The 12,477-nt window shown below is 43.0% G+C and overlaps 1 protein-coding gene across 2 annotated transcripts in view; it reads right to left on the reverse strand.

Annotated features, from left to right (window-relative positions):
* Positions 1-5,356: 5,356 nt before the first annotated feature.
* Positions 5,357-12,477, reverse strand: part of anapc10 (anaphase promoting complex subunit 10) — a 47,745-nt gene continuing 40,624 nt past the window's right edge. For both annotated transcript variants that reach the window (XM_038791923.1, XM_038791924.1), the window contains exon 5: positions 5,357-5,708. In XM_038791923.1, the coding sequence (XP_038647851.1) occupies positions 5,478-5,708 (231 nt within the window). In that variant the 3' untranslated portion in view covers positions 5,357-5,477. The remainder of the gene's footprint in view (positions 5,709-12,477) is intronic.

A 12,477-nucleotide genomic window follows, 5' to 3' on the forward strand; every position in this document is an offset into this window, starting at 1 on the left:
CAGATGGTGGAATTCAATTGAATAAATCATTTTAGAAGGTAATTTGATGGGTAGAGGAGGATGACAATCTTCCAAGTTATGGACAGACAGCAGGATTGTGGAACTGAGCAGAATTGTTTTTTCAAAGAAGCAACACAGAATGAGGGCCAAATGGCCACGTGGAGTTGTAAATTTCTGCAAATCCTGAAAAGTGCACAAACTAATGATGGGCGAGCGCATCATTGGTCATACAGTTCCAGCACAATATTCAACAATGGCTTTCATACTGCTGTAGGAGTAGATCATTCAGTTCCGAGTCTGTTCCAACCAGTCAATGAGGTTGGTTGCTCGTGATCAGCATTAATTGCAATTCTGATCTGTATCTTCATCCACCCACATTGGTTCCATTTCCCTAATCCTTGTTCAGCAAAAAATATATCAATCTCAAATTTAAAATTGAGTTTAAATGTACATTGCTTTTAATGGGAGAGTTTTGCGCTCTTTTGCCCCACAGCATGAGAGAAATGTCACCCCCCCCCACGAATAGCCAGATGCTGCCTCTCCTGATTCCAACTACCCTATTTAAGAACCCCTGCTGGCCCAGAAGCAGTGTGTCCTGGTACTGACTTCATGGATTCAGTCCTTTTTGGCTAGACCTGGGAAACCTGGCCACCTGTTGTTTAAATAGAATGAGTGTTAAAATGAAGGTCTACAGCCTCATTATAATATTTAAATAACCATTCTACTTCCAAGGAGTAAATTGATCACCTGCCCTTCGTCCCACCACCATTGGTTGAAGTACAGCAACTTTCCATCACAAATTTCAACAGCAACTTAGATAATGTAGAAGGGTAGTTGGGCATCCAAATATAAACTTGCAGCTTAAAATTCATCCATGTGTTACATTTATACTGAGGCATACACTTGAGTAAGATGATTCTGTCCATGGGTAAATGTGAATTTCTAGCCATGTTTTAGCATCATAATTTGGCAGTGGTCATAGAACAAAGAACAAAGAAAATTACAGCACAGGAACAGGCCCTTCGGCCCTCCCGGCCTGCACCGATCCAGATCCTTTATCTAAACCTGTCTCCTATTTTCCAAGGTCTACTTCCCTCTGTTGCCACCCGTTCATATACCTGTCTAGATGCCTCTTAAATGATGCTATCGTGCCCGCCTCTACCACCTCCGCTGGTAAAGTGTTCCAGGTACCCACCACCCTCTGCGTAAAAAACTTTCCATGCACATCTCCCTTAAACTTTCCCCCTCTCACCTTGAAATCGTGACCCCTTGTAACTCTTGGAAAAAGCTTGTTGCTATCCACCCTCTCATAATTTTGTATACCTCAATCAGGTCCCCCCTCAACCTCCGTCTTTCCAACGAAAACAATCCTAATCTACTCAACCTTTCTTCATAGCTAGCACCCTCCATACCAGGCAACATCCTGGTGAACCTCCTCTGCACCCTCTCCAAAGCATCCACATCCTTCTGGTAATGTGGCGAACAGAACTGCACGCAGTATTCCAAATGTGGCCTAACCAAAGTCTTATACAACTGTAACATGACCTGCCTACTCTTGTACTCAATACCCCGTCCGATGAAGGCAAGCATGCTGTATGCCTTCTTGACCACTCTATCAACCTGCGTTGCCACCTTCAGGGTACAATGGTCCTGAAACTCCCAGATCTCTCTGTACATCAATTTTCCCCAGGACCCTTCCATTGACCAAATAGTCCGCTCTTGAATTTGATCTTCCAAAATGCATCACCTCGCATTTGCCTGGATTGAACTCCATCTGCCATTTCTCTGCCCAACTCTCCAATCTATCTATATTTTGTTGTATTCTCTGACAGTCCTCCTCGCTATCTGCAACTCCACCAATCTTAGTATCATCTGCAAACTTGTTAATCAGAACACCTATACCTTCCTCCAGGTCATTTATGCAGATCACGAACAACAGTGGTCCGAGCACGGATCCCTGTGGAACACCACTAGTCACCCCTCTCCATTTTGAGACACTCCCTTCCATCACTACTCTCTGTCTCCTGTTGCCCAGCCAGTTCTTTATCCATCTAGCTAGTACACCCTGAATCCCATACGACTTCACTTTTTCCATCAACCTGCCATAGGACACCTTATCAAACGCCTTACTAAAGTCCATGTATATGACATCTACAGCCCTTCCCTCATCAATTAACTTTGTCACTTCCTCAAAGAATTCTATTAGGTTTGTAAGACATGACCGTCCCTGCACAAAACCATGCTGTCTATCACTGATAAGTCTATTTTCTTCCAGATGTGAATAGATCCTATCCCTCAGTATCTTCTCCAACAGTTTGCCTACCACTGACGTCAAGTTCACAGGTCTGTAATTCCCTGGATTTTCTCTGCTACCCTTCTTAAACAAAGGGACAACATTAGCAATTCTCCAGTCCTCCAGGACCTCACCCGTGCTCAAGGATGCTGCAAAGATATGTGTTAAGGCCCCAGCTATTTCGACCCTCGCTTCCCTCAATAACCTGGGATAGATCCCTTCCGGTCCTGGGGACTTGTCCACCTTAATGTCTTTTAGAATACCCAAAACTTCCCCTTTCCGTATGACAACTTGACCTAGAGTATTTAAACATCCATCCCTAGCCTCAACATCCGTCTTGTCCCTCTCCTTTGTGAATACCGATGCAAAGTACTCATTAAGAATCTCACCCATTTCCTCTGAGTCCACGCATAAATTCCCTCCCTTGTCTTTGAGTGGGCCAATCCTTTCCCTAGTTACCCTCTTGCTCCTTACATACGAATAAAAGGCTTTGGGATTTTCCTTAACCCTGTTAGCCAAAGATATTTCATGACCCCTTTTAGCCCTTTTTATTGCGCGTTTGAGATTCGTCCTACTTTCCCGATATTCCTCCAAAGCTTCATCAGTTTTGAGTCGCCTCGATCTTACATATGCTTCCTTTTTCATCTTAGCTAGTCTCACAATTTCACCAGTCATCCATGGTTCCCTAATCTTGCCATTTCTATCTCTCATTTTCACAGGAACATGTCTGTCCTGCACTCTAATCAACCTTTCCTTAAAAGACTCCCACATTTCAAATGTGGATTTACCCTTAAACAGCTGCTCCCAATCCACATTCCCTAGCTCCTGCCGAATTTTGTTATACTCTGCCTTTCCCCAATTTAGCACTCTTCCTTTCGGACCACTCTTGTCCTTGTCCACGAATATTCTAAAACTTACGGAATTGTGATCGCTATTCCCAAAGTAATCACCGACTGAAAGATCAACCACCTGGCCGGGATCATTCCCCAATACCAGGTCCAGTATGGCCCCTTCCCGAGTTGGACTATTTACATACTGCTCTAAAAAAACTCTCCTGGATGCTCCTTACAAACTCTGCTCCATCTACGCCTCCAACACTACACAAATCCCATTCAATGTTGGGGAAGTTAAAATCTCCCATCACAACCACCCTATTGCTCCTACATTGTTCTATAATCTGTCTGCATATTTGTACCTCTACTTCACGCTCGCTTTTGGGAGGCCTGTAGTAAAGTCCCAACAATGTTACTGCACCCTTCCTATTTCTTAGCTCCACCCATATTGCCTCAGTGCTCGAATCCTCTATCGTGCCCTCCTTAATCACAGCTGTGATATCATCTCTGACGAGTAATGCAACTCCTCCACCCCTTCTACCTCCCTCTCTATCCCTCCTGAAGCATCTATACCCTGGGATATTCAGTTGCCAGTCCTGCCCTTCCCTCAACCAAGTCTCAGTAATACCAATAACATCATATTACCAGGTACTGATCCAAGCCCTAAGTTCATCTGCCTTACCTGCTACACTTCTCGCATTAAAACAAATGCACGACAGACCACCTGTCCCTTTGCGTTCATCATCTCTTCCCTGTCGACTCTTCCCCTTAGTCACATGGAGTTTATTATCTCGTAACTTACCGGCTTTAGTTGCTGCTTCTTTACTGACCTCTAACTTCCTAATCTGGTTCCCATCCCCCTGCCACATTAGTTTAAAACCTCCCCAACAGTGTTAGCAAAAGCACCCCCTAGGACATTGGTTCCAGTCCTGCCCAGGTGTAGACCATCCGGTTTGTAATGGTCCCACTGCCCCCAGAACCGGTTCCAATGTCCCAAAAATCTGAACCCCTACCTCCTGCACCATCTCTCAAGCCACGTATTCATACTGACTATTCTTGAATTTCTACTCTGACTGTCCCGTGGCACTGGTAGCAATCCTGAGATTACGATCTTTGAGGTCCTACTTTTTAAACTTATCTCCTAACTCCCTAAATTCTGATTGTAGGACCTCATCATTTTTTTAACCTATATCGTTGGTGCCTATATGCACCACGACAACTGGCTGTTCACCCTACCCCTTTAGTATGTCCTGCAGCCGATCGGAGACATCCCGGAGGCAACATGCCATTCGGGAGTCTCGTTTTCGACCACAGAAACGCCTGTCTACTCCCCTTACAATTGAATCCCCTATGGCTTTAGCCCTGTCAGTCTTTTTCCCGCCCTTCTGTGCAGCAGAGCCAGCCACGGTGCCATGAGCCTGACTACTACTGCCTTCCCCTGGTAAGTCATCTCCCCCAACAGTATCCAAAACGGTATACCTGTTTTGGAGGGAGATGACCGCAGGGGCCACCTGCACTGTCTTCCTGCTCTTTCTCTGCCTTTTGGTCACCCATTCCCTGTCTCCCTCACCAATCCTAATCTGCGGTGTGACCAACTCACTGAACGTGCTATCCACGACCTCCTCAGCATCGCGGATGCTCCAAAGTGAGTCCATCCGCAGCTCCAGAGCCGTCATGCGGTCTAACAGGCGCTGCAGCTGGACACACTTCGCGCACATGAAGGAGTCAGGGACATCGGCCGCGTCCCTGAACTCCCACATTGAGCACGAGGAGCATAACACGGGTCTGGGATCTCCTGCCATTTTTACCCTTTACCTTAACTGACAACAAACTATACTATCAAATAATTAATAAGTGAAAGGAACAAAGCTTTTACTTACCAATCACAATACTTATAGTTATAGTTTGTTCTGTGGGATTTTTGCAAAGTAGCAGCATTTTAATTCAATTAGGTTTCTGTTAATGTTTTTTGGAGAGGGCTGAGAGAAAAGCTCTCTTGTGTACCGCTGGATGCATTTGCCGTTGCAATGATCTACTATTGACCTGGAAAAAAAATTCGGGGACTTTGTTTATTGTAATGCTAAGCTCCTTGGCACAGTCCACAAGTTAAAAATTAACCCTCTCAAGCCTGCCAATCAGATGTCGCACCACCCTGTAGCTTCGTTCTGGTGGAAAGGCAGAACATTTCAGGGCCATAGGTTTTTCCACAACAACTATGATGACCAAAGTGTATGGCTTGAGGCATCATCTTTTATTTTGCCTCCAGTGATTTTTACACCAATTAATGAAAAAATACCAAAATTGCAGCCACTTTCAGAGTGCATCGAAAGAACATTTGCCTTAATGTTTAGTCATCTAATGCAGCGATACATCATGAAGTCTATGGTGGTACATCTTGGAAATTTGCCAATTGAGCTTTCTTCCACTGGTGTGTAGACTTTAATCTGCCTCATATGAGTGTCTCTTCCATTCTGATGATTGGCTAGTACAGCAATCTGTATCATAAACGTGCGGATTGGCTTCTTGTTGACATCAGTGAGTGGAACATGAATCCATCCGCTGGGCTCCACCAGTTCCAGTTGCTGTAATTTAATTATAAAAGAGTATTAAATATCATTCCCACCGTAGTGCAAGCACTAAATCCAGTGCAATAGTTGCAGATGTTTCCAAAAAATCAAGAAGGAAAGATGTAGCACAAAGGAAAATAAGCGTTAAACTGCTCAGCAATTTTTAATAATTCCAAATACTCCTGCAAAACGTTGGCTACAATTCACCAGTCTCATTTGACAACTACCAAAATGGATCTATTAAAAAACAAAAATAGAGCATCAAATTGCAAAGAAAATAACAAGACAACATAATATGCAAAGGATTATAATGTGTCTTCTTCAGTTTCGGCCCCCAAAATGTTTGTCTATTTGCTCCATGGTGACTTGCAAGCCATGATCCACCACAGATACAATTCCCATTCGGACTGGGATCAAGCAAGGCAGTGTCATCGCACTGATGGTCTTCTTGATCTTCCTTGCTGCAATGCTCTTATCTTGCCCTCAGCAAACTCCCCGCTGGAGTGGAGCTAAACTACAGAACAAATGGAAATCTGTTCAACTATCGCCTCTTGCAGGCCATATCCAAGGTCAGCCCACCCTCTGTCATTTAACTGCAGTACACAGACGATGCTTGCATCTGCGGATACTGGGAGGCTGAGTTCTAAGTCATCGTCAACACCTTCACCGAGGCGTACGAGAGCATGGGCCTTACACTAAACATCCATAAGCCCTCTACCAACCTGCCACCGCCACATTGTACTCTCGTTATCAAAATCCACCATGAGGCCTTGGACAATGTGGACTACTTTCCATACCTACTGTCAACAAGGACTGCCATCAAAGACTAGATTCAACACTACCTTCAGTGTGCCTTTGGTCACCTGAGGAAGAAAGTGTGTGAAAGCAGGATCATGCATTTTAAATAATAATAATCACTTATTGTCATAAGTAGGCTTCAATGAAGTTACTGTAAAACGCCCCTAGTCGCCACATTCCGGCGCCTGTTCGGGGAGGCAAATATCTGCTCCAGGTGAGGGAGCTTTTGGAAGGTCAAATACAGGTAGGGAATATACAGTGAATGGTAGAACCCTCAAGACTATTGACAGTCAGAGAGATCTTGGTGTACAGGTCCACAGGTCACTGAAAGGGGCAACACAGGTGGAGAAGGTAGTCAAGAAGACATACGGCATGCTTGCCTTCATTGGCCGGGGCTTTGAGTATAAAAATTGGTAAGTCATGTTGCAGTTGTATAGAACCTTAGTTTGGCCACACTTGTGGAGTATAGTGTTCAATTCTGGTCGCCACACTACCAGAAGGATGTGGAGGCTTTAGAGATGGTGCAGTAGAGGCTTACCAGGATGTTGTCTGGTATGGAGGGCATCAGCTATGAGGAGAGGTTGAATAAATTTGGTTTGTTCTCACTGGAACGACGGAGGTTGAGGGAAAGACCTGACAGAGGTCTACAAAATTATGGGGGGCATAGACAGGGTGGATAGTCAGAGACTGTTTCCCAGGGTAGAGGGGTCAATTACTAGGGGGTATAGGTTTAAGGTGTGAGGGACAAGGTTTAGAGGAGATGTACGAGGCATGTTTTTTTACACAGAGGGTAGTGGGTGCCTGGAACTCACTGCCGGAGGAGGTGGTGGAAGCAGGGACGATAGTGACGTTTAAGGGGCATCTTGACAAATACATGAATAGGATGGGAATAGAGGTATATGGACCCCGGAAGTGTAGAAGATTTTAGTTTAGACGGGCTACATGGTCGGCGCAGGCTTGGAGGGCTGAAGGGCCTGTTCCTGTGCTGTACTTTTCTTTGTTCTTTGTTCTCAGTCTTGGCACCAAGCTCATGGTCTACAGAGTAGAAGTGATAGCCGCCCTCCTATATGACTCATAGATATGGAATATGTACAACAGGGACCTCAAACCCTAAAGAACCACCACTGCTGCCTCTGCGAGATCCTGCAAATCCACTGGCAAGAGAGGTGTACCAACGTCAGTGTTCTCACTCAGACCAACATCTCCAGCATTAAAGCACTGATCACACTCGATCAGCCCCACTGGGCGGGCCACATCATTCATATACCTGACACGAGCCAATACAAGCACTCTGCTCGAAGCTTCAACATGGCAAGAGACTCCCGGTGAGGGTGGGGCTGCAGAGGAAAAAGTTCAAGGACACCCTTAAAAAAGTGCAACATCCTCACCAACACCTGGGTCTAGACAGGCCGATGTGGAAGAAAATCATCAGGGATGGAGCGGAATACCTTGAGTTTCATTGCCACGAGTAAGCTGAACATAGAACATACAGTGCAGAAGGAGGCCATTCGGCCCATCGAGTCTGCACCAAACCACATTAAGCCCTCACTTCCACCCTATCCCCATAACCCAATAACCCCTCCTAACCTTTTTGGACACTAAAGGCAATTTAGCATGGCCAATCCACCTACCCTGCACGTCTTTGGACTGTGGGAGGAAACCGGAGCACCCGAAGGAAACCCGCACAGACACGCGGAGAATGTGCAGACTCCGCACAGAAAGTGACCCAGCGGGGAATCGAACCTGGGCCCCTGGCGCTGTGAAGCCACAGTGCTATTCACTTGTGCTACCGTGCTGCCCATTGAAGCTAGGCATTGAAAGCAAAAGGAGCACGTAGCAATCCGGGACCCCCACTCTCCTGCTTCTCCACACCTGTGACAGAGACTGTCGATCGTGCACGAGACTCCTCAGTCATCGGAGAAATCATTTTTCGTGTGGAAGCAGGTCATCCTCCCCTCCGAAGGACTGCCCAAGAAGACGGCACATGCTAAGTAAAAATCTTCGTAAAGTCCACGACCTTCAAGGTGTTTAGTGTTAAAACAGATCTCCTCCAGTCCCAGTCAGCAAAATTATACAAGACAAAATGCTTTGTGCTATTGTATTTGGACATCACATAACAATATAATTATGCAGATTAAGAACATCAGAAACATACATCTGTTTTTAAAATAAATTTGGCACTACTACAAATTAGGGAACATTTTTTCACTATGTGCTTCTGGCATAAAACCTGATTAACAGGAAACGCATATCAGGAAATCAATGTGAATTAATTCCATCCATTATGATCTCCTAGTATGTGCTCCCATTAGATCTTGTCCATCCAACAGCTCCGTTAACGTCTCAGCCACAACACCTTTGATAATACAGCACTCCCTTAGTACTGCAGTAAGTTATCAGCTTTGATTATTCCAGAATGGGGCTCAACCCCCAAACCTTTGAGGCAAGAATGTTACTACTGAGCTGTGTTAGCACTTGAATTAAGATGAAGCCAGCCAACACTCAACAACTCCATATTCAAATGTCGGGCTGGGGTGTTTTTTTGAGGAACCCGAGATCTTGGGAATAAATGAAGTAGAGGAAATTCTGTGAATGTTGTGCGTGGGGTGGTGAGGAAAGGAAGAGAAAAGGTCAGAACATAAAATAAACTGCACACCTGCACAAACTATAGGATGGAAATATTAAATGGAATTAAAAATGTCAAGATTGCTTTCTCAATAGTCTACTCTTTCCAACGAAAACAGGAAAGAGGAACAAAAAATGTACACTGTGTATATTTTATTTAAGTGCTGAAGTATTGCTCGAGGAAAGCTAGGCAAATGACCATAACTGCCTCCAACATTAAAAAATGCAGTGTTGAATTAAAAGGTAATTATTTAACTTGGCTGTATTATGCCCAAACAGACTTTCAACTATAATATTTCACCCATGCACTGTTTAATTGCAGAAAAATGTTCCTGGCAAATTTTGTTTTAGTTGATTATGTTTATATATGATTCATTTTATAACTTTGAGCAAGTTTACCGAGTATTAATACAAAAGCAAAGTACATTAAACTGAATGTGAAACCTGCTTGTATGTTAATGTATCGACTTAAAAGTATGTCCATTGACATTAAAGTGAGCTTCCAAGTAAAACTAGTATTTTTAGTTAAAGATTAATACATTTTTCATTCTGAAAAGTTACATTAGAGAGACAAACATATGTGTTTAGATGTATATAATTACATCATTTTCTAAGAACGTTTGAGAATACTAACTTGAATTGAGCTCATACAATGGAGACAATGGTACAATTTTCCAAGTGGTTGAACACTTACGCTGCAACTGTAGAGAGCTAACAGCAATCTATTATGCATTTGCATAACTTGCCACCCACATCGCTGAAGAAACAGCTTTCAAACACATGCATTAATCTCAAAAACCACTAAATCCTTTAACATCCATTCACATTTTTACAACACTTCATTTAGTTTAAAATGCAAAAAAAAAATTAGCTTTCAGTGTTCCCGCAATGAATCTACTGTGCTGATGGATCAATTGTGAACTCAGCTGCTGTCTGGGATTCACGACTAAAAGCAGTTTGAAAACAAAAATGCTGAGTGCACTATATTCTTTATATCTCCAGTTTTGTGAAACATTGGGTGATTAAATAAAAAAACTTCTCGAAGTTCCCACAGTGTGTGGTACAGTATTCATTACTCTCAAATGCATCGCAACATCATGCCCAGAGAACTAAAGGTAGCTTTATTCATGATTTCACTTTCACTTCTCTGAGGGGTCAGCTGAGCCGAGCCCAAAACATAAAGTGGAATAGACTGGAAAATGTATTTAAAAATAGCATACATTTTAATAACTGTACAAAGAATTGGTGAAAATTTACTTCTAGGAATGCACCTACAAGATTACTGAACAATTTACTGAGAATTTTGCACTTTGCAACGCAACAGAAAGCCTTACAGAAGCAGACACAATTGTACAGCAGGATGCAGCACCAACCATCACAGGATTCTTGATTTGGCCACCCCAATCATCTTAACTATAGGAAAATTCAGTCTGAAGAGAGGACAACTATTTGGAAACCCCTATCTGTACCCAAACTCCATCCAGTAGCTAACTACATAATCACAATGCCTTTGGGTTGGCACCATTACTGAGATCCCATCAACCTGCTTGGGTCAGGGTGAAAGTAAAATATCCTATGGCACTATTACTAAGAAGAGCAGGGGAATGATTCCCAGTGTCCTGCCCAATATTCATCTCTCAATCAACTTCACAAAATTCTGCTCCTATATCTTATGAACTTATGAATAAAATGTAGATCATCATCAAATAGGTATTTGAGAGAGTTTGCTTTGTTTAAACCGACAATCAATTTTGTTTCTTACATTAGAACTACATTTCAGATGTACTTTGACAGCTTTGACAAAGGGTCATCTGGACTCGAAACGTTAGCTCTTTTCTCTCCCTACAGATGCTGCCTGACCTGATGAGATTTTCCAACATTTGTTCTTTGGTTTCAGAAGTACTTCATTGGCTACAAAACACTTTCGAGACATCAAGTAGTCATGAAAAACACCATCAAAATGCAAGTCTTTCTCTATGCAATCTTCTGGGCATGAATGAAAAATGTTAGTCAGGGATAGCTTTTCATTTAATATTTCAACTAAAAATAAAGAAAATTTAAATACATCCTGTGAAATTTACTAATAGATCAAAATAACAGGATGTAAAATATAGAAAACATTAGGAGAAAAATAAACACAAAGCCACTCGTGTACCAAAACATTAAAAGTTAGCAACCAAAAGTCAGAACCCATGATTAAAGTTGCTTAAAATGCAGTTGCCAAGGTAAGAGCGAATGGACATCCCAACTCATTTTTTACATCAGCACCAAGACATAACTAGATTGCAAAGAACTATTTCAAAATTACTGAAATTAAAACTATCACTTTTAAAAATGTAAATCAGAAAATATACTTACATAAGAACCCAAGAACTAGGAGCAGCAGTAGGTCATCTGACCCTTCGAGCCTTCTCTGCCATTCAATGAGATCATGGCTGATCTTTCGTGGACTCAGCTCCACTTTCCGGCCCGAACACCATAACCCTGTATTCCTTTATTCTTCAAAAAAACTATCTATCTTTATCTTGAAAACATTTAATGAAGGAGCCTCAACTGCTTCACCGGGCAAGGAATTCCACAGATTCACAACCCTTTGGGTGAGGAAGTTCCTCCTCAGCTCAGTCCTAAATCTAATTCCCCTAAATTTTGAGGCAGTCATTAGCATTCCTATTATTCAGGTCCCTGGTGTTTAGTGACTTTTACTGTGTCGTTGACAGCTTACACTTCCAGTAATGTAGTTGTCAAAATTTGTTTGTGAGCCAACCGGCTCACTTCATTAGGAGCCCTGTTAGAGCAGGATGTGGCCCACTAACCAAGCTGCTTAATGACAAGTTGTGAAGTTGAAATTAATAAATAAACTTTCAATATAATACTGCCCTATATCCAAAATCTATTTTATCAAGTGACTACAACAGGTGATTAAGAAGGCAAAAGGAGTTTTGTCCTTCATTGCTAGAGGGATGGAGTTTAAGACGAGGGAGGTTATGCTGCAACTGTATAAGGTGTTAGTGAGGCCACACCTGGAGTATTGTGTTCAGTTTTGGTCTCCTTACCGGAGAAAGGACGTACTGGCGCTGGAGGGTATACAGAGGAGATTCACTAGGTTAATCCCAGAGTTGAGGGGGTTGGATTATGAGGAGAGGTTGAGTAGACTGGGGCTGTACTCGTTGGAATAACCAATGGTTAGGAGAACCGGTGGATATACAATATTTAGATTTGCAGAAGGCATTTGATGAGGTCAAAGAGCTGGAATTAAAAGTCATCCCCCTAATTTACCATTGCCATCAGGCCAGGAATGAAACTAGTTCAATGAAGAGTGCAGGAGGGTATGCCAGGAACAATACCAGGCATATCTAAAAAT

Source organism: Scyliorhinus canicula, chromosome 3 (assembly GCF_902713615.1).
Source record: "Scyliorhinus canicula chromosome 3, sScyCan1.1, whole genome shotgun sequence".
Taxonomy (NCBI): Eukaryota; Metazoa; Chordata; class Chondrichthyes; order Carcharhiniformes; family Scyliorhinidae; genus Scyliorhinus; species Scyliorhinus canicula.